Raw genomic sequence first — 20,712 nt, forward strand, 5'->3', positions numbered from 1 at the left:
TGTTCCCACATAGAGTACCCTACACTTACTTCAATCGCGTCAGTCGCCATAAAAGTAATTTCTCGATGGACAATTTGAGGGTTTATTTGTCAGAGGTATTTTTATTTAAAAGTGAAGCTATATAAAAACAATTATAGAAGCTTTCAATCAAAGAATGAACCAGTATGGCTACCGTACATTAATTTGTTGGCAGTTTGAAATTGACATACCCTTGTCAAAATATGTTTATAAAATTTTATTTCAGTTCATTGTTTTTTACATAACGTTTTAATCTGTGACAATAAAAACGAGGTCATACCGTATTTTGTACATGAAAAGACTTGCGTGATATAAGCAAGGTGATTTGACAAAAGAAAAGGAATGATAAGGCATCTATTTTTTTTCATAAATTTAACACTTGAATACGAAAATCAGAAAGACCTTTAGATGTCAATTCTAGACGATATATTTCGATCCTTTGTCGTATGACACCAAATGTGACATAATTTACTTTGGTGGTTTTACACCTTTCTAAAACAAGTTCAAATTGAAACATACAGATCCGCCTGAATACAACTGTTTATCACAATTCAAATAGTAAGGGTTTGAAACTGAAGTACATACAAACTGACCATTTTCGATAAGTTCTTAATGAAATGGGTTCCAATCATTTTCTAAAAATAGCATTTTTATACCTAACTTTTAACAATCTATTTATTATGTGATCACGTCTTATTATAACCTTTTTGTGCTGACACGACATTACGGAAAAATTGATTTATGCATTACGTGATTTTGGAGTCTGAGAAAAGCCTTTAATTCATTTGATGGAATTGGACCTTCTCAATCATTAGTGGGAATGATTGACGTCACAGATGACATTTGCTACAGTTAAAGTTGGTTTTACATTGATACAGACATTTTTCACATTTTTTTTACTTTTTATCATAAGACAAATCGTTACAAAAATGCTCAAAGGTATACACCAAGATATAAAGAGATGTGATTTGAATACTAAAACAAAGATCAAAGCATAAAAAATATAGCGTTTATCAATCTGTTAAAGACCTCAACAAAGTCGGTGCAATCGAATGAAAAAGCCAATTTTTATAACCCAAAAAAAAAGAAACAAATATATCGTGCAGCAACATACGCCGATGTTAAAAACCTGACCTTTGACTTTTAACTCAGTACGCCAATCCTTTTCAGTTTGAATAAGGTTTAATACTTAGAACAAAAATTGAAATTTATTTAGTACATGTATTTGAGAACCCAGCTTAAAACTGGTATTGAATGGGACGTTTTCAAAAGCAATTGGGAATGCTGGAGAGGTATTCAAACGTTTATGAGATAACAGAAATTTCCAACCAGACCTCCAAACAAAAAAGGTAAAAACACAAAAATACTGAACTCCGAGGAAAATTCAAAAAGGAAAGTCCAAAATCAAAAGGCAAAATCATAAGTCCAAACACAGCAAACGAATGGATAACAACTGTTATATTCCTGACTTGGTACAGGCATTTTCTAATGTAGAAAATGGTGTATTTAACCTGGTTTTATAGCTAGCTAAACCTCTCGCTTGTATGACAGTCGCATCGAATTCCATCACATTATTAAAAGATTCTCAAATGTAAATCTTAGGTCATACCTTCAAACCTATTACTGGTACCTTGAATGAGTGTTATAGGATAACTCTTCAAGACAGTGTGAAACAGCACCACAACTGAACAGCATATATAATGTAAAAAAGAAAGTGCGTCAAGAGATCGATATGTTGTGTTTGATTGCGTTCAAGTGTCGATATTATTTAGATGGCTATGAATATTCCGAGATTTTAATCAGTAGTGAATAGTCTGCGATTTGATACCGCCATATAGTTATTCGCTAAAGTAATTTCTCGATGGTCAGTTAAAGTGGGGTTTTCTTTTATGCAGAGGCATTTTCTGTAAACGTGTGATTATTTGATATTCAAGTGAAACTATAGAACAACGATCAAATCTTCAAATCAAATCATGAACTCGTATGGCCACCGGAAGTTAATTTGTTGGCAGTTAAACAAATTGCATACTCTTGTCGAAATTTATTAAATATTAGAAACAATGCAATTTTATTTCAGTTCATTTCTTTAAATAACGTTTTAATCTGTCGAAGGACAAAGTCATACCTTAAGTTCGATACATGAAAGGAACGCCACTTTTTATTCATTAATCACTTGAATACAAACAAAGAATTACAAATTAGCATGTTGCCATATTCTATGAAACCAGTCTGTCAACAATAAGAACTTTATTTGTATATAAGTTTTTGCACGGCATAAAGTTATCGGTACTGATACGAAATTAGGATATTGCGTTTTAGAAAAATGCAATTTTTTTAGATAACTTTATATTAAGGGATACATCTTCCTCATGCAATTATCTCAACAGCTCGGCTTCAGTTATACTTTTTGTCCTTTTTATGAGTTTTTTTTCAGCAATAAATTTTGAGTAACTTTTGGATCTTCAAACGATTTGTTGACTCGTGCTTCTCAGAGGGGATATAAGTTGTCGAAATAAGAATCGATTGTAGTATAACGGGCACAGTTAACGTCATTTATTTCAATTTGCACAAATTCTCAGTCTTACAGAACTGCCAAAATAATCTTAATTCGAATCTTTTTAACAGTCATATGATAAAAGTATTTATTTGAGAAGAAGATGTTTATGTGAATGAACTATCATATCGGATGAATTGTTCGCAACTACCTATCTCAGGTATATCAATAAATGGTCATCTGATTTCAAATTAACATTTGACACGTAAACAAAAAATCAAAGTGACATAAAAAATGTTATTGTTAGACACTCCAGTGTCATGATATTATCATCTTTCTCATATTCATAAATAAAATTAACACAATCGAAAGTAATGACCAATTTTGACAGTTTGCTTTTTCTGTTAGAAAGTCATATTCTTCATTTAAATCTTTTTTTAACTTCATTGGCAAAGAATTGAAACTTTAAAGCAACATTACCATTCTGATAATGTTATAGAATATAACTAGGAAATATCATGTTTTTAGCGGGTTTTGGGTTACCTAGTCTTTCCTTTTCTATGTTTTGTCTTGTGTACTATTTGTCAGTTTGCCTTTTTTTTGTTTTTTAGCCATGGCATTGTCTTTTTTTCAATCTATGAGTTGGACTGTCCTTCTGGTATCTTTCGCCCCTCTTTTACAGTAGGTTAGAGCATTTACTGTACCAATTTACTGCAACAGATGCTATTTTTAGATGTATTGCAGAAACAGACAAAATGCCCCCCTTAAACGTGAGCAGAGAGTATCGAAGGAATGAATTGAAAGAGTTTCTTCGTTCCAAAATAAAGTAAAAAGTAACATTCTACTGAAAATAACTTTATCCATATAATAACATGTCAATAAGATCATTTTAATACAAATATAATTCTCATTACGTAAACAATAACATTCACGAATATTTTCAAATCTCCTAAGCATGTTAAACATAGACTCACAGCAGTTGTTCTCCCGGCTACACTCATACTTGCTCTGTTAGTATAGATACACACAAACAACTAATTGTAAAATGTGAACAAAAGGGACAATTTCTATTACAATTTGTCAAAATGAGATATAAATAGTAACTGGCCATTTCATTCTCAATTGATTAATTCAAATTATTATATCACTATGAAATTTCTTTTTTCTCTTTAGCTAAAAGCAAAAAAAAGGAATATTATTATTTGATTAAACATTAAAATTACCACTGGAACAATCATGAGAGATTACTATAAGGGTTTTTTCCTCTTTATTTGGTGTTGAAAAAAAATTTAATTTATTATTAGATATTTTGAACCCAAGAAAATTAGCAACTGCAAAAACAAAACTAATGTTAAAACACTAAGCAGTTAATAATCTTGAGCAAATACAGGAACATTTCAGATAAACAAAAAACAAAAATGATAAAATAATTCATCACTTTCGATATCAATTAATAAAACGATTAATTAACCTATACAAAAGTCTATATCATTGTATAATAGAACTAAGGATGTACTTGTTACTACACAGTTGTTATCTTCAAGATAAATGAGACAATGCCGTGTGTTTATATAATCTGAAAGTAAAAATTATAATTCTGGACGTTCGTCATTTTAAACTGATACTGCACTTACATGTGGTTACATCAGAGAATAATGTGGCAGTGCTACATAGCACATCATAGCTTATACTCTCATTTTCTCTCTATTTCAACGATTGTTCACCCTATGTGATATTTATACAAAATGAACTTTATATGTTAAAGTGTATATTTCATGCATTTTCCCCATCATACCATATATTGGATGAATATTATCAAAACTTTCAAAATATTAGCCTCATTTTCAAATTTTTCCATAAATTTTACCGAATATTATTCATGGCATACATTTTTTTTCGTTGATTTGATAGGTGTTGTTGAAACATGACTTTAAGTCTTCAGTCAATTTCAAATTCCATTAAGCTTGTAAAAATGTTTACCAAAGTTTTCATTACAACCAAATTTGTGTCCACGACCATGCAAGATTACTTTTATCTAAGAAAATGTATATCCTCGAAAAAACAATTAAACAGTAGAAAAAGTAAGATTCATTACAATGAAATCAAGAAGTTCGAATGCAGAGCACACCTCTACCATGAATCATTCAGCAGCGTCTTCGATAAAAATTGGCATTTAAAATATTGCGAGTGAGTAGAAATTATTTGAGTAGAGATTAGTTTTCTACATCTCTAAACAGAATAGAAGTCAGGTTTGAAACAATTATTTTTTATTGTTAATACAATTATGAAATGATAGTGGCCGAAATAAAAGCGATCTCGATTGTTTACCTACACAGTTCAGTTGTAGTGTTAATGTATGCACAAGTCTGTATTATGATAACAAAGACAAATTGTGTCATAACTTTCAAACTCAATTTGGCATTTTCACTTTCTTTTCAACTCTCATAATAGTTAAAATATGATTAATCATAATATTAACCAATTTATATGTTTACGTTAGTTTAGGAATTCATCATTCATACAGTCTTGTTGTATATTTTTTTAATCAAATGCTTCTTGTCTTTAAAGCTAAAAGAGTCTGGAGAAAGAAGATTATTGTATACCGTTTGTTTTACAAAAAAAAACAAAAAAAACAATATTTTCGTATTACAAAATATGTAAAGCATGTTAACTTTAACAAATATTATTTAATTTCCTATATTTTAATTTATTGTTTCGTGTTTCAATCCTAGTTGCAGTACTGTTCCATTTCGCTGAATTCGCAAGAATTATGACAACATTCACAAACAATGTGTGTCCGTCGTTTAGTAATATAGGCCATCGCTTTTCTTTTACCCAAAATGATTCCATGAAGTGGTGAGTCTGTAGTATCTGAAATAACAAACAATGTTTTATTAAAATGGATAAGCAAATGAATACAAATAAACTCATCATAGATACCAGGTTTAAGTTTTGTATTTACGCCAGACGTGCGTTTCGTCTACAAAACTCTCGTACGATACTGAACACTCAGCATATGTAGAACGGAAAGTCCCTAATCAAATGGACAAATCAAATTACCAAACCAATCAAACGAATACACAACAATTGTCATATTCCTGACTTGGTACAGGCAGTTTCAAATGTAGATAATTGTAGATTGAACCTCGTTTAATAGCGCTAAATCTCTCACTTGTATGACAGTCACTTCAAATTCCATTATTTTTGCAACGATGCGTGAACAAAATACACATTATAGGTAGAAATGTCCAAGTAGGGATACAGCAGTCATCCCCAGTCTGATCATATAAGTGTTTATAAGTATCAAACTTTCTAATTGTTGATCAGTATTTCTAATGTTATTTCAACTGATCAGTCGAAGCGTAAGTTTTAATCTAAATTTTTCAGGACAGTCTATTTGAAGATGTGTGTGAAAAGGATGATTGCCGTGATAATTATTATTGAAATATAATATAATTACGTATAGCTATTTGTGTCACCAAAAGTATATACAAAAGAACTGAGTGTATGATATGGGACAAATAACTGGACACTTTCTGGTGAGTTTATTCCAAAACTCATGTCTATAGATGGGCTGGTCTTGAATAAGCGACTTTCTTAAACCCCGCCTTTTCAAGTGAAATAAACCCAGTAATAGATGGGTTTAAATAAAATCATCATAGAATTATGAAGGATAGAGCGTTAGGAAGACGGTTTCTGAAAGATTTTTCGAAATACAGTGTACGGGGACCTATAGTTAATTTCTGTGTCATTTGGTCTCTTGTGGAGAGTTGTCTCATTAGCAATCCTACCCCATCTTCTTTTATATACATATGTTGCTCAAGTAGAAAATCCTCAGACGTTTAAAACAAAATATTATTTTGTCAACTGATAAATTATAATAATGAACTGTTCTATACCCAGGAGTAAATTTTCCCGTGATGCTTACGATTGAAAACAATTGTTTCAATGATAGAACTATAACACAGTATAAGCAATGATAGTTTAAGATTATATATAACTACGTTTATTATAAGAAAACATAAATTATTCGTAATTTTTGAAACCATACGAGATGAAAAATTGCTTTCTTCGGAAAAATCTGAGTACTAAAAATTACTATAGATTATGTATAATCAATTTATGAAGAGCTTTGAGATTAAAATAACTGTTTTGGATTAAATTGGTTGATCAGTGACTACCAAAATGTTGTACTACATGTTAAAGAATGTTGTAAACTACACAGATCTGGGTTTTTTTCAAGATTATACATCAATTTTTATATAGTTATCGTTTCAATAACCCTTGTATAGCATTTAGCGTTTGATTCCTAATCTTAAGAAACATATAGAAACAAACATTAATTATTTTACTTCATGAATGGTATTTCTCTATTATAGCTCCCAAACATGCCCGATAAAATGATAAGGAGAATCTTACTAATTTTGTATGGTAAAGTATCATTATGATATATTTTGTAAGTAAGAAGATACTGATATCTCCAAATAAAATAGTATTGGGTATGCTCACACGATCGCAAACTAATTTTGGATTCAAACAAATGAAGATAAAAATAAACTACCTTCTATAACTTCGCCTCGTTTTGACATTCTTGAGTTGAACCCACGATCTCCACATATAAGTTGCATTATATTTGACAATTCGCTTCCACACACACCAAACGGGTGAGGAGTACTTTGTGAATTGCATATTCTGTCTGTCACTACAAATGGTACAAGCAACTGTGTTGATAGTAAAACAAGAATCACATAAGACCAAGGATCACCAATTCTCATATTAGAAAATAAATCTGAAAATAAAACATTAACCAAATTAATAATCTAAAGACAAAACGTTCAAATAGTTCAGTAATTTTGATTCAAAATACAATGTTCTGAAACTTAATGTTTACACATTTTAAGGAAAAACAGAGATGCTCGCGGAGTTTATATTATGTGTTGGTAGTACTAAGTATACACCTACCACCCATAATTATAAACAAATCCAATAAGTTTCTGCTTGTTCTAAGAACAACGTAGCTGCAAACATATTTTTTATAAATACTGTATACATTTTTAATGCATTTTTTTTTAAAATACGATGAAAAAAACATTAACGTCTTTTACTATGCTTATTTTATTGAAGGTTCTATTTTCATTTAAGGTCCTGTAAGAAACGAGTTCTTAAACATAATTCGCGCTATTGTTAATTACCTGTTCCAAATCAGTAGTATTATTAATTTAATTCTGAAAGTGTTGAATCGTCTTTTCATTTGTACGTCTCAATTTTAAATGTTACATTTTTGTGTTTCTGATGAAGTTAAATCAATGAAAGTGTTTCGAATGCACTAATTCATGAATTGTTATTTCAGTTTAATTGATCTTGGGTACTGCAATGTCCTTGTGACATGAATGTCAATTTCTCTTGTATGATTTGATTTCCAATACAATATTTTACTTTCTCCGAGAAAAAATAATTAATAATTACAAATTTTCATCATTTAAGTCAAAAGGAAAAAAACTCATAACTATAAGATTAACGATGTGTACATAATGGTAACTTGAAATTTGAATTAAAATGAAATATATTAAATTATTTGAAGAATAAAAATTCTTCCCAGATACGCATACAATTCATTAGGAGAACTATTCAACGCATACGATGCTCGCGGAAGTTTAAATTATGTGTTGACTTTTCAAGTAAAGTGGCATTAAACATTACATTATTAGTCGAATGAGCATCTGGCACAGTAAAATAGGTACCATAATTCAATGTAGATGCATTTAAGTTCTTACTATATTTGTTAAAAGTCAAATCACAAAAATACTGAACTCCGCGGAAAATTCAATCGGTAAGTCCCTAATCTTATGGCAAAATCAAATAACAAAACACATAAAAAACGAATGGACAACAACTGTCATATTTCTGACTTGGTACAGGCATTTGCAAATGTAGAAAATGGTGGATTGAACCTGGTTTTACAGCGCTAAACATCTCACTTGTACGACAGTCTCATCAAATTCCATTCTATTTACCAAGATGCATGAACAAAACAGACATAACAAATACATTATTCAAAATAATGGTACAGCAGTCATCACTGTGTTAGAAGTTATTAACTCCTATGAAATACAGCTTTATTATTCATTAGTTTTAGTTCCAGTCAATGGTACTGTCAAACAACGATTAAAAATATAATTCAACTTCTAACATTTATCATATAATAATATAACCTCAGTCTGGTTTTATTAAAACTGAGGAAAAAGCGGATTCTCCGACTTTTAATTTTTTTAAATACGTCGAAAAGGCAAAATTCGTCTGTATAAAGTTTTAAACTTTTTTATATTAAAAAATAATAGTACAGATGACAATTTACCTGACAATTTCTTCATCTGTTCTTTTTTCTTTTTTAGAATTTTTCCTAGTCATATGTAATGCATTATCATAAAGGAAGAACTAAATATATATTTACCTTTTTATATCTTCAGACAAACTAAGTAAAGCCTATAGTGTGCTTAATTTCCGATATCAACCATAATTTGTATATCAGCATAAATTCATATTTATTATCCAGATAGGAGTGTGAAAATAAAAGAAAAACAATACGCCAGTAATTATCAGCTATTTTCCGACGTTAGAAAGGTTTCTATATTCAAGTATAAATCACCTTTCATTTATATATTGCTTAAATATTGATTAAAATTATAACCTTTTATTATTGGCTCGTTTTAGAATTTGTCAAGTAAACATTATTCCTACGAATGAGTTCGAGATTTTTTGTAATTTGTATATGAATGATAATTACGAACGTCTTTATTTTTCTATTAAAAGATATACAGACATACATTAAATTAACCAAACAGAATCGGATGTGTATTTAAATTCCAAATGATTTATGACAGAAAGATTATTTTTTTTTTAAATATACACAACATCAAGCAAAATTGTTGCAAAATCTTTTAAAATGGAGATTTGAAAAATAGCCTTTTAATAACTAAAATTGTAAACAAATTCATATTTTGTATGTGTCTTCAACATTTTTTCCAGTTTGAATATATATATAATGGTCATTTAAGTAATCAAATGGACAATTAAAATTTATACACCCTCAATTATTCTATCAAAATCCACCAAATGATGTCCCCTTTTTTATTTAAAATAGACATGATGTTTGATTTGAACAAGTCAACACATTTTTTATTGGAATATTTATAGATTGATTATCTTTTTCTTTTTGTACACTTTTTTGGACAAGAACATTTCCAAACTACTATTTCTAATAACTTGGAAGTGCAAATGATTCGACCTTGTTTGTGGACGACATGTTTTTAGTATATCCTTAATTCGATATTTAGAGAGAAAAAAATATAATTTGAAGGTTATGCAGCTGTAAACTTTACCTGATCTGAATTTTCTAGTAATGTGATAATACAGTAGTGTAACAAGAACAAATTATCTGTGGAAATTATTATCGCCTATTTAGTTTAATTAATAACACAGTCATGTCTCACAATTGCTGCCGTTTTCGTGTAAATTTAAAGCGCATCTTTTGATGTCAAACTGTTGTGCGGCTTTTGATAAAGATTAATACATGTATGCAAAATATTTTGATGAAATTTTCAAATATAATCAAACCACTGTTTTTTGTTTTTTTTTGGCAAACCCACATCTTTGATGTTTTGAATGTCGCCGAAAGCTTAATATGTTTGCCAATTTAACAGTGTATGCCTTTTTGTTGTTATTGTTCAATCTGATATGGTTTTTTAGCTGTATACACAAAAGTGAGAATACAAAATGCATTAAAAGTTAAACCAAAGACTTTGTTTTAATAACTTCCGCTGTGCCAATCTTAATAAGAATACATGATAGCCTATGATCGATACGAACAGAAATAAATGATTTTTTTTTTATTTAACTAAGTTAAAATATTTTTTTTTAACTTATAGCTAAAGTCACGCCTTCTTTTGTCAAACATATTCATGAGTCTTCAGAAATCACAATGTAAATTATAAAAGTTACAATAAACCATTAAACTGTATGTGCGTATACACACGGGATTCATGATTAATAGTTTAGCTTATTCTGATGATTGTTGTGTGCAGTTGTTGTCCTTTCGTTTTATATGTTTTATCCTTTGGTTTTAACATTTGATTAGTAACTTTCCGTTCTGAACTTTCCTCGGAGCTCAGTAATGTCAGTAATTTTGTGATTTTACCTTTTATAGTATGATGAAGTTTATTTTAAACAATTTACCGACAATGAGTGTGAATAAATATCTTTCTTTAAGTATGTTTCTTGTAGTTTGTAATTGCATAATTCAAATAAATAATAATTGTTAGAAATATTTTAAACATTTTCCATTGTGTCTTAAAAATAAGTAGGTGGAACAAACGAATCTTATCACGATACAAAAAGGACTGCATCATAATTCCGCACGATTCTAAAACAAAAGTAATAACACTTTTATGTTTGCATAACATGCAGACTCAGCAGCAATCAATTCAGAATTTATTGAATACATAATGCAGAGTAAGTAAAAATCCGTGAGAATATCGGATAAATGTTAACATTTTTATAATAAATTAAATGTTGTTCACTTAAGACATGGTGAGAATTATCTTTTTGAAAATTATCTACCAATGACATTTTACAGTATGATCTTATTTTGTCATACTACGTGGTGCAAAAGATGAAAAAATAGAGTGTAAATCGTTCAAACATAGACCAAAGGCATGTATGCAAAAGTAGTTATATTTGATCCGTAATATATTCCTCCATAAGGGTAATGCAGTCAGTGGTCAAAAGATGACAAAATAATTAATATCTGATTGATTTAAAAAACAAATTGTGTTCGATTTCAGTTCATATTTTATGACATTAACGTATTTATAGACATCTATCTATCTTCAATTTGCTTATAAAATATACGATACTGCGATGCTTCAGACGCATCGAAAATTTGTTTTGGTTTATTTGTGTATACTAATATACCACTGTAAGCTTTATCAGCATACCAATACAAAGATAGGCAAACGTTTGTCAACATTATTTGAAGTAAAACATATTGGTTTTTTTTTAATTATAGTATAACTAATCGCCGTATTTAAATATCAACAAATAAGACAACGTGTGACCGAACGACGCATGGATTAAACGAGTGCGCAGCACGAGTTTAATCTATAGCGGCGTTCGGTCACATGTTGTCTTATTTTTTATATTCAAATACGGCGATTAGTTATACTTTTTATTGCATTCATTTTGTCAAATTGCTTTTTTTAATGAAATTAATGTAGAAAATGTAAGGAATTATATGTTTTTCCTACTCATGTTTTTGTTTCGACGTTATAGACGTCTTGACAACGCCTATTGTTGTATGACGTCAGAGAGTGAAATAACCACGTTTATTTCACATGTGAAATTATCGGTTTTTATCTAACTGGGAAATCTATGTCATTCATTGCAACCAATGTAATAACTTATTTTACATCTTCGTTTCAAACCAAGAAGGCCTAATGTGTATAATAATCGTTGTAAATATATCGCATTTGATGCGACTGTCATACAAGTGAGAAGTTTAACGCTTAAACGACGGGTTCGATCCGCCATTTTCCATATTTCAAAAAGCCTGTACCAAGTCAGGAATATGACAGTTGTTGTTCATTCGTTTGGTGTTTTATTATTTAATTTTGCCATTTGATAAGGGACTTTCCGGTTTGAATTTTCCTCAGAATTCAGTATATTTTATGGGATTTGACTTTTTATATATTATGTCTAACTAACTGGCGGCCTTTATTTTATATATCTGTATTTGTTAATTATATTGGAGATACATGTATATAACTTTCACTGCATGCTCACTTATTCAGCCATTCTTATCGTCCATTCGAAATAGACTTAAACATTTGTTATACAGGCTATGTGTATGAGGAAAAAGGTCTAAGCACACACACAATGTTTCATGAAGTACAAGTTATTGATTGGTAAATTATACCGATAAATTCACAATATGAAAAAAAGTCCGAAACACTGACAATGACTGATAAAGGCTTGAGAAATCAAATTGCGCTTAACCATTATAATGCTTAAACTAACATTTTGGGTTTTTCGTGTGTATTGTGCTTGAATATCACACTTACATTTGTAGAGTGTTTATATACTCAGGATTCATTAATATTCGCTGGATACCAATTTTCGTGCCTTCGTTGGTACAGGCGAACCACGAATTTAAATATTCAACGAATTGCCAATTTTCTGAAAGAAAGTACAAAAATGTATGCAGACTTTGCAAATAACATGGAATTAATTATCCATGAAAATGAAAGTTTTACTCAAACCACGAAAATGTGTACCCTCGAAAATAAATTAATCCACAGTAGGTTATAAAATTATTTCTGGTGTTTTTTATTAAATTTTTTAACGTATTTGTATGTGTACCCCTAATTTGACAATTTTCTTTTGTATGTCTGTTTTGTTCACGAATCGTTGTAACTATAATGGTATGTGATGGAACTGTCATACAAATGAGAGATTAAGCGCTTTTAAAACAGGTTTAAACCACAATTTTCTACATTTGAAAATTTCTGTACCAAGTCAGGAATATTACAGTTGTTGTCCATTCGTTTGATGTGTTTTATCATTTGATTTTGTCATTTGACGAGGGACCGTTTTGAATTTTCCTTGGCGATCAGTATGTTTGTGATTTAACTTTTTTCAAATAAAAGTTATAACGAAATATCACACTGACATTTGAATAGTGTTTATATACTCAGGATTCATTAATATTCGTTGAATACCAATTTTCGTGGCTTTCGTGGGTACAGGCGAACCACGAATTTAAATATTCAACGAATTTCCAATTTTCTGAAAGAATGTACAAAAATGTATGCAGACTTTGCAAAAACCTTGTAATTAATTATCCATGAATATGAAAGTTTTACTCATATCACGAAAATGTGTAAGCTCGAAAATGAATTAATCCACCATAGGTTGCAAATTTTTTTCTGGTGTTGTTTTTTTTTATTATTATTTTTTTAACGTATTTGCTAAGAACAAAAAATGGAATAATCACTTAAAAGTATGTGTACCCCTAATTTGACAATTTTCTTTTTCATGTCTGTTTTGTTCACGTATCGTTGTAACTATAATGGTATGTGATGGAACTGTCATACAAATGAGACATTTAGCGCTTTTAAAACAGGTTTAAACAACCATTTTCCCCATTAGAAAATGCCTGTACCAAGTCAGGAATATTACAGTTGTTGTCCATTCGTTTGATGTGTTTTTTCATTTAATTTTGTCATTTGATGAGGGACTTTCCGTTTTGAATTTTCCTTGGCGCTCAGTATTTTTTTTATTTTACTTTTTACATATACGAGTTATATCGAAATATTTATTTATTTATTTTATATACTTAAATAAATATGATGACACTATCGTAAGAAAGGCCATTAACTTCCGTTTTGTATGTGTTTCAAATGAATGTCTTGCAATATAAACTTAACATATTTTCAAAATGGATAAATTCTGTATACAGATTTATTGCAGTAGACAAATAAAAACAGAAGCACTTGATTTACAATAGATAACCGATTTTAAGACCACTATTATGCACTCATACGAATTAATCAAGGAATGCTTTGAACATCGTTTATGGTAAAATTATCTATCACCGATACATGAGTTCGTGAACTCTGTAGCTATTAACAGAAAAAAAAGACTGAATAATCATTTTTGCAGGTAATCTTGTAGAATATGGTTAATAGGTTTTATCAAAATACAAAGGGTATTAACATCAACTTACATATACATATATGCTTACGTACATAAAGATAAAACCTTGACATATTTCATGACTAGTGTTAATTGGAACAACATGCTTATCAATGCAAATTTACTAAATGTTTTTTGTACATATCAAATCGATTTTTTTCATTATTATGGAATATTGGTCTATTACTGTTTAAATTGATAGAAATAAAGGGGATATAGGTTTGTTTGTAAAATACTTGACATAAGTTAAATGAAAAAGAAGCCGTTATAAGGGTAAACTAGGATTAACTACTATTTTATTTAGATTGCATCTACAATAGGGCTAGCAGATATCAGGCGGACATTTATTCTCAATAATCGAGAATTAACTGACATCGCCATGGCTTTAAAAGAAAAGAGAAATAGACAAATATTATTTCACAAACCACAACATAGAAAAATAAAGACTATGCAACAAAAACCTGAGCAAAACTGGATATGATCTCATGTGCTCTAAAAGGATAATCATATCTTGCACTACATGTGGCACATGTTATGTTGCTCGTGTTGCATGGATCGAACCTGGAAACAATTGTAATTAAGTAGGTCAGATTCGTGAAAAGGGGACGGGATTGTAGTTAACACATAAGAACATATCCGCTATCTTCTGTAACATAAACGGATATTTGATAACGATTAACAGATTCGTGACGGCGTCCGTACAGATAACTACATATATATATATACATAGCAGTATCTTTGTAACATTGTTGTGATTTTTTATCGTGTTTTATGTGTAAAATATTGTTTTCTCCCGTTCGTCAATAAATGCATTTCCTTATAATATTTTTGGTTCAATTATAAGGAAATTTATAAATGTATTGGTATAATTTATTCTAGAGAAATTACTTTCTATACATTAGTGACTACCTTGTCCTACTGTTAGATGTTCTAAGTTATAAAAAATTCTCTACCAGATTCAACGACAAATAAGGGCGATTCATCGTTTACGTACTGATGTTGGTTATCATCTTAATAACGTGTTATAGTATTATTTTATTAGTCTTTATTAATATTACTTGTACTGTTAAGTCAATATTTGAGATATTCTTTTGAATTGACTCTGTGGTTATATAAAAACATCATACTTTGAACGACAAAATTATTTCATTTACTTAAATTACTCTTACTTATGGATCTTGACATACTATGAATGACAAAATTATTTTATTCAATAATAATTCTTTTTCTGTTAAGTCTGTTTTTTATGTTATACATTTGACGTGATACTGTACGTATGTATCCCGTTATACTTATAACCACACATTATTTAGTTATTATTATTACATTTACTGTTGAGTCTGTTGTTTGTTATATCAACTTTACGTGACTATGCATGTATGTATGTCTTCATACTTTGAACAAAAAAAATATTTTTAAGTCTACCTGTGCGAATTTCAAACGCGCAATTTTACACCAGCAATGAAAACCTTCTATTCTTTACGGGTAGACTTTGTATAGATAAATAAAGTGGTATAAGAAGAGCAAAATGAGTATATTAAATTTGATGTATGCCTTTTTGTGCTTCTTCGTTACATTTGTTGTTTTTATAGTGATGCAAGTATGTATGCCTTCATACTTTGAACGATAAAATTATTTTTATGTCTACCTGTACGAATTTCAAACGCGCATTTTTACACCAGCAATGAAAACCTTCTTTCCTTTACGGGTAGACTTTATATACATAAATTTAGTGGTACAAGAAAAGCAAAATGAGAATGTTAAATTTGATGTATGCCTTTTTGTGATTCTTCGTTACATTTGGTGTTTTTATAGTGATATCAAGTTGATAACACAATATTGACTGCTGTACCTCCTACTTTTGACATTTTTACTCTCTGAGTATGTTTGTTTTGTTCATACATCGTTGACAATGTAATGGAATTTGATGCGACTGTCATACAAGTGAGAGGTTTAGCTAGCTATAAAACCAGGTTCAATCCACTATTTTCTACATTAGAAAATGCCTGTACCAAGTCAGGAATATGACAGTTGTTATCCATTCGTTTGATGTGTTTGGACTTTTGATTTTGCCTTTTGATTTTCCTTTTTGAATTTTCCTCGGAGTTCAGTATTTTTGTGTTTTTACTTTTTACTTTTTTTCATTTAATGTATGGTTATGTTCTTTTGTCCAATTTACAAGATTTGATATATCTTCAGGTTTTTTTGCCTGCAGTGACGTTTTTTATTTACATATATGTGTATCTCTGGTTTTACGCCAAAGATTATTACTATTTTACGAGTTCAGCAAATCTTCATATCTCCTAAGGCCAAGGTAAATGAATGTTTCATCCACTGCCTATGCTATGTATACTCTCTGAACTTTAACTACTAGCGTTAAAAAAAATCTTATTCGCTTGTTTAATTACTAAACACGTCAAACAAATTGATAAATAGAACGGATCAAAAGTTTGTTACTAGTCTTTTTTGTTTTATTACATCTGAAATTAATTTCAACATGATAAAGACTTTTGCTATCGCTTTTCAGAATATAAGAAGTTCAAGACGTTATGTAAATATTAACGCGCGTAACGTCGCACGATATAGTGCCGCCATTTCAGAGGGGAATATGATACTTAGAGGGGAATATGAAAAGTTGTTCAAAGACACGTGGGATAGTTTAAACCAATCAAATAATGGTAATTATGTAGAGTTTATTCAAATAAATCTATTCTAAAAGGCTATCAATACAAAACTGTAATTATACCTTTGTAAATTGTTTTTTTTTTCTGTTCTAAAAGTACTTTTGTTGTCTATAATTCAAAGCATAATTTACTTGTTTTGCGAGTCAGCTATTATCACTTAGATAAGGTTATAGAATCTGTCGATACTAATATCTTAACAGTATACAAGGCCATGTTGTTCTGAACTGTCTATGACGTTTGTACGTTTGTTTTTTTTTCTCAAATGGATGTGTTCTAAATTACATATGTTTAAAACGTGATTATTCACTACTTGTTATATCTTTGAAATAGCTTTTCGTAGCTGCAAGTACTCTAAGATCAATACTTTGTGAAAGTTAGTATGTGATGTATTAATTTTGTATGATTGCTAATGAGACAAAGAATGACATCGAGGTTAGAAATTATAGATTATCGTACAGCCTTCAACGTTGAGTATAACTCATGTCGATTTGTGAATTTTGTTGTACGCAGGAGCGGAAAAAATGTCAAATTCATATAGTACATGATATAGTTTAAAAAGATTCAGGCAAAAATCACAAAACAACAGATCTTCTGAGCATGCTATTAGCTTTATAATTTTCATACAAATACATAGTATGTTGTTTATGAGGAGACTCATTTAAATTTTATTTTAATATGAAATTATGTATCTAGTGGAATTAAATATGGGTAAAGCGAGTTTTGAAACTCAAAATATAACATTAACCAAAATGTGACTGTTTGGTCATAGCATTTTTCGTTGAAATTACTTAGGGTTACAAAATGAATTTTCAGAATTTATTGTGCAGTTTACACAAATTGGCATTGTTTTTTTTGGATTTTAGTTTCGGGGTAACTTAACATACATGATTTTTTTTTTAATTTGATTTAGAAGAAATATCGACATAGCTAGATTGTAACTGTTATATTATACATAAAATACCATGATTACAAACATGATTTTTAACTATATAATTTTTTTTTAAATTTACATGTGACGTCAGTTTTGTAATGCTGTTCAATCGTGTGACAATGCATGGTTCTTTTATGCTGTTTTATGTGCTGTCATATTTGGTATTAAGTGTTCGTTTTTATTCTGTGGTTGGTCACCACTTCGGTGTTGGCATGAACTTCAATTATAAGGTAATTCTTATGAATTTACTGTTTGCAAAAATAAGATTTATTCTAAATACTAAAGATTTTCTTATCCCAAACGATGATAACCTTAGCCTTGTTTGGCACAGCGTTTTTTTCTAATTTTGGGTTATTAATGCTCTTCAACTGTTTGGCTTCCTTTACTAATTTGATCTGAGCGTCATTGGTGTTGACGAAGCGCACGTATGGTCTATTTCAAATTGTAAGCCTGGTACCCTTGAAAAGATCTCATAACTATCAGCATGTCAAAATGTCCTATTGTAATGTGTATGTACGTATTTTTCTGTCCTGTATGTTTTTGCATTTATTTGTATTGTAGTCCTGTCAGGTAATGTTTTTACTATAGTGTTATATTTAACTTTACCATAAAAGCGCTATCTTTAGCTAGCTGAAAAACAAGGTTCAACCCTTCATTTTTTTTCTTAAAATGTCCTGTACCAAGTCCAAAAAATGGCAGTTGTTATCTTATATTTCGTTTCTGTGTTTGTTTCACTGTTGTTTTGGTTTTTTGTTCACTTCAGTGTTTCTGTTATTTCGTTGTTTTCATAGTTAATTTTGATAGTTGGTGCGTTTACCTCTGTTTTAATTAGTAATTAGGATTTGTTTTCTCTCAATCGATTTATGACTTTCAAACATCGGTATACTACGGCTACCTTTATTTGGGACTATGTCAGCAGAAACAAAATAACTTCCTTACAGGTAGAATGTAGAATAGATCTCTAGATCTCTGTTTAAAAATACGACACTTTAAGTATCTTCAAAGGTTTTTTTTCGATTTTGTGATTCAAAAATGTATATTAGAACTCCATTTTTGTGTTTACCATATTTACGTGTGCAGGTGCAATTATGAGATTTAGAGTTATTGGTACACAATTTTAATATAATAGCAAACAGAACTACAAGAGATGCATTTAATTATTTAAATACGGTTATTCAAAGGACATACCTCTGTATTAGTCTAATTCCCCCATGACCAACATACAAAAGTAATTGTTTCAAAAACGGAGACCAAATGCAGAATGATACACATCTCAATCAAACCTTCATTGCAGCACTTCAAAACCTTTTGCATTAATGTGTATGTGTCAGAAATAGAGAAATATCACCACATGTGTACGTAGTGTGTTAATGTTCCCGGCTTTTACATATTTAAGTTTTTTAAATATGTTAAGCTTTATTTATTTTTATACCCCCGCTTTAAAAAGGGGGGGTATACTGTTTTACCTCTGTCTGTCCTTCCGTCAGTCCGTCAGTCAGTCCGTCCGTCCCATGAATATTTTTCGTATAATTTTTCTCAGGAACTACAATACAAGGTTTCCTGAAATTTGGTTTCAGGGTTTATCTAAGTCAGCTATACTGTGTGATGCGTTTTCTGATTGATCACTTGACAACTTCCTGTTTACCGAACACTTGTATGATTTTACACATGATAGCCAAGTGGAAAATTTTCGTCACAATTTTCTCAGGAACTACAATACAAGGATTTCTGAAATTTGGTTTCAGGATTTATATAAGTCAGCTATACCGTGTGATAAGTTTTCAGATTCATCACTCGACAACTTCCTGTTTACCGAACACCTGCATATTTTTACACTATTTATATTATCCACTTGCGGCTGGGGTATCATCAGTGAGCAGTAGCTCGCAGTTTTACTTGTTTTATTTCTAATTTGTAAAGTTTTAGAACAGATATATCTAGTTTTTAGCTAAACTGGCCCAAAGGGCCAAGTGAGCTTTTCTCATCACTTGGCGTCCGTCGTCCGTCGTCGTCGTTAACTTTTACTAAAATCTTCTCCTCTGAAACTACTGGGCCAAAGTGAACTAAACTTGGCCACAATCATCATTGAGGTATCTAGTTTACAAAATGTGTGGCGTGACCCTGCCAACCAACCAAGATGGCCGCCATTGCTAAAAATAGAACATAGGGATAAAATGCAGTTTTTGGCTTATAACTCAAAAATCAAAGCATTTAGAGTAAATCTGACATGGGGTAAAATTGTTTATTAGGTCAAGATCTATCTGCCCTGAAATTTCAGATGAACCAGACAACCCGTTGTTGGGTTGCTGCCCCTGAATTGGTAATTTTAGGGAAATTTTGCTGTTTTTAGATATTATCTTGCATATAATAACAGATATAGATAAACTGTAAACAACAATAATGTTCAGCAAAGTAAGATTTACAAATAAGTTAACATGAACAAAATGATCAGTTGACCCGTTTAGAAGTTATTGCCCTTTATAGTCAAATTTTAACCATTCATCGAACATCTTAGTTATCTTTTACAAAAATCTTCTCCTCTGAAACTACTGGGCCAAAGTAAATTAAACTTGGCCACAATTATCATTTGGGTATCTGGTTTAAAAAATGTGTGGCGTCACCCGGCCAACCAACTTAGATGGCCGCCATGGCTAAAAAAAGAACATAGGGGTAAAATGAATTTTTGGCTTATAACTGAAAAACCGAAGCATTTAGAGCAAATCTGACATTGGGTAAAATTGTTTATTAGGTCAAGATCTCACTGCCCTGAAATTTTCAAATGAATCAGACAACCAGTTGTTGGGTTGCTGCCCCTGAATTGGTTATTTTAAGGAAAT

The 20,712-nt window shown here is 30.3% G+C and overlaps 1 protein-coding gene across 1 annotated transcript; it reads right to left on the reverse strand.

Moving 5' to 3' along the window:
• Positions 1-5,075: 5,075 nt before the first annotated feature.
• LOC134686206 (molluscan insulin-related peptide 3-like) lies at positions 5,076-9,124 on the reverse strand. Its single transcript, XM_063545885.1, has 3 exons — positions 8,964-9,124; positions 7,074-7,301; positions 5,076-5,383 (listed from the first exon to the last, which is right to left on the reverse strand). Exons 2-3 carry the CDS (start codon positions 7,285-7,287, stop codon positions 5,241-5,243), a joined length of 357 nt encoding a protein of 118 aa, XP_063401955.1. The 5' UTR covers positions 7,288-7,301; positions 8,964-9,124; the 3' UTR covers positions 5,076-5,240.
• Between the last annotated feature and the right edge of the window lie 11,588 nt (positions 9,125-20,712).

The sequence above is a fragment of the Mytilus trossulus genome, chromosome 10, assembly GCF_036588685.1.
Source record: "Mytilus trossulus isolate FHL-02 chromosome 10, PNRI_Mtr1.1.1.hap1, whole genome shotgun sequence".
Classification (NCBI taxonomy): Eukaryota; Metazoa; Mollusca; class Bivalvia; order Mytilida; family Mytilidae; genus Mytilus; species Mytilus trossulus.

What these genes read in the sequence shown, in the direction of transcription:
- LOC134686206 (XM_063545885.1), bottom strand. Translation starts at nt 7,287, where the DNA reads ATGAGAATTGGTGATCCTTGGTCTTATGTGATTCTTGTTTTACTATCA. An exon ending in ACGAGGCGAAGTTATAGAAG is followed by an intron (nt 5,384 to 7,073) that starts GTAGTTTATTTT and finishes TTGTTATTTCAG; the next exon opens with ATACTACAGACTCACCACTT.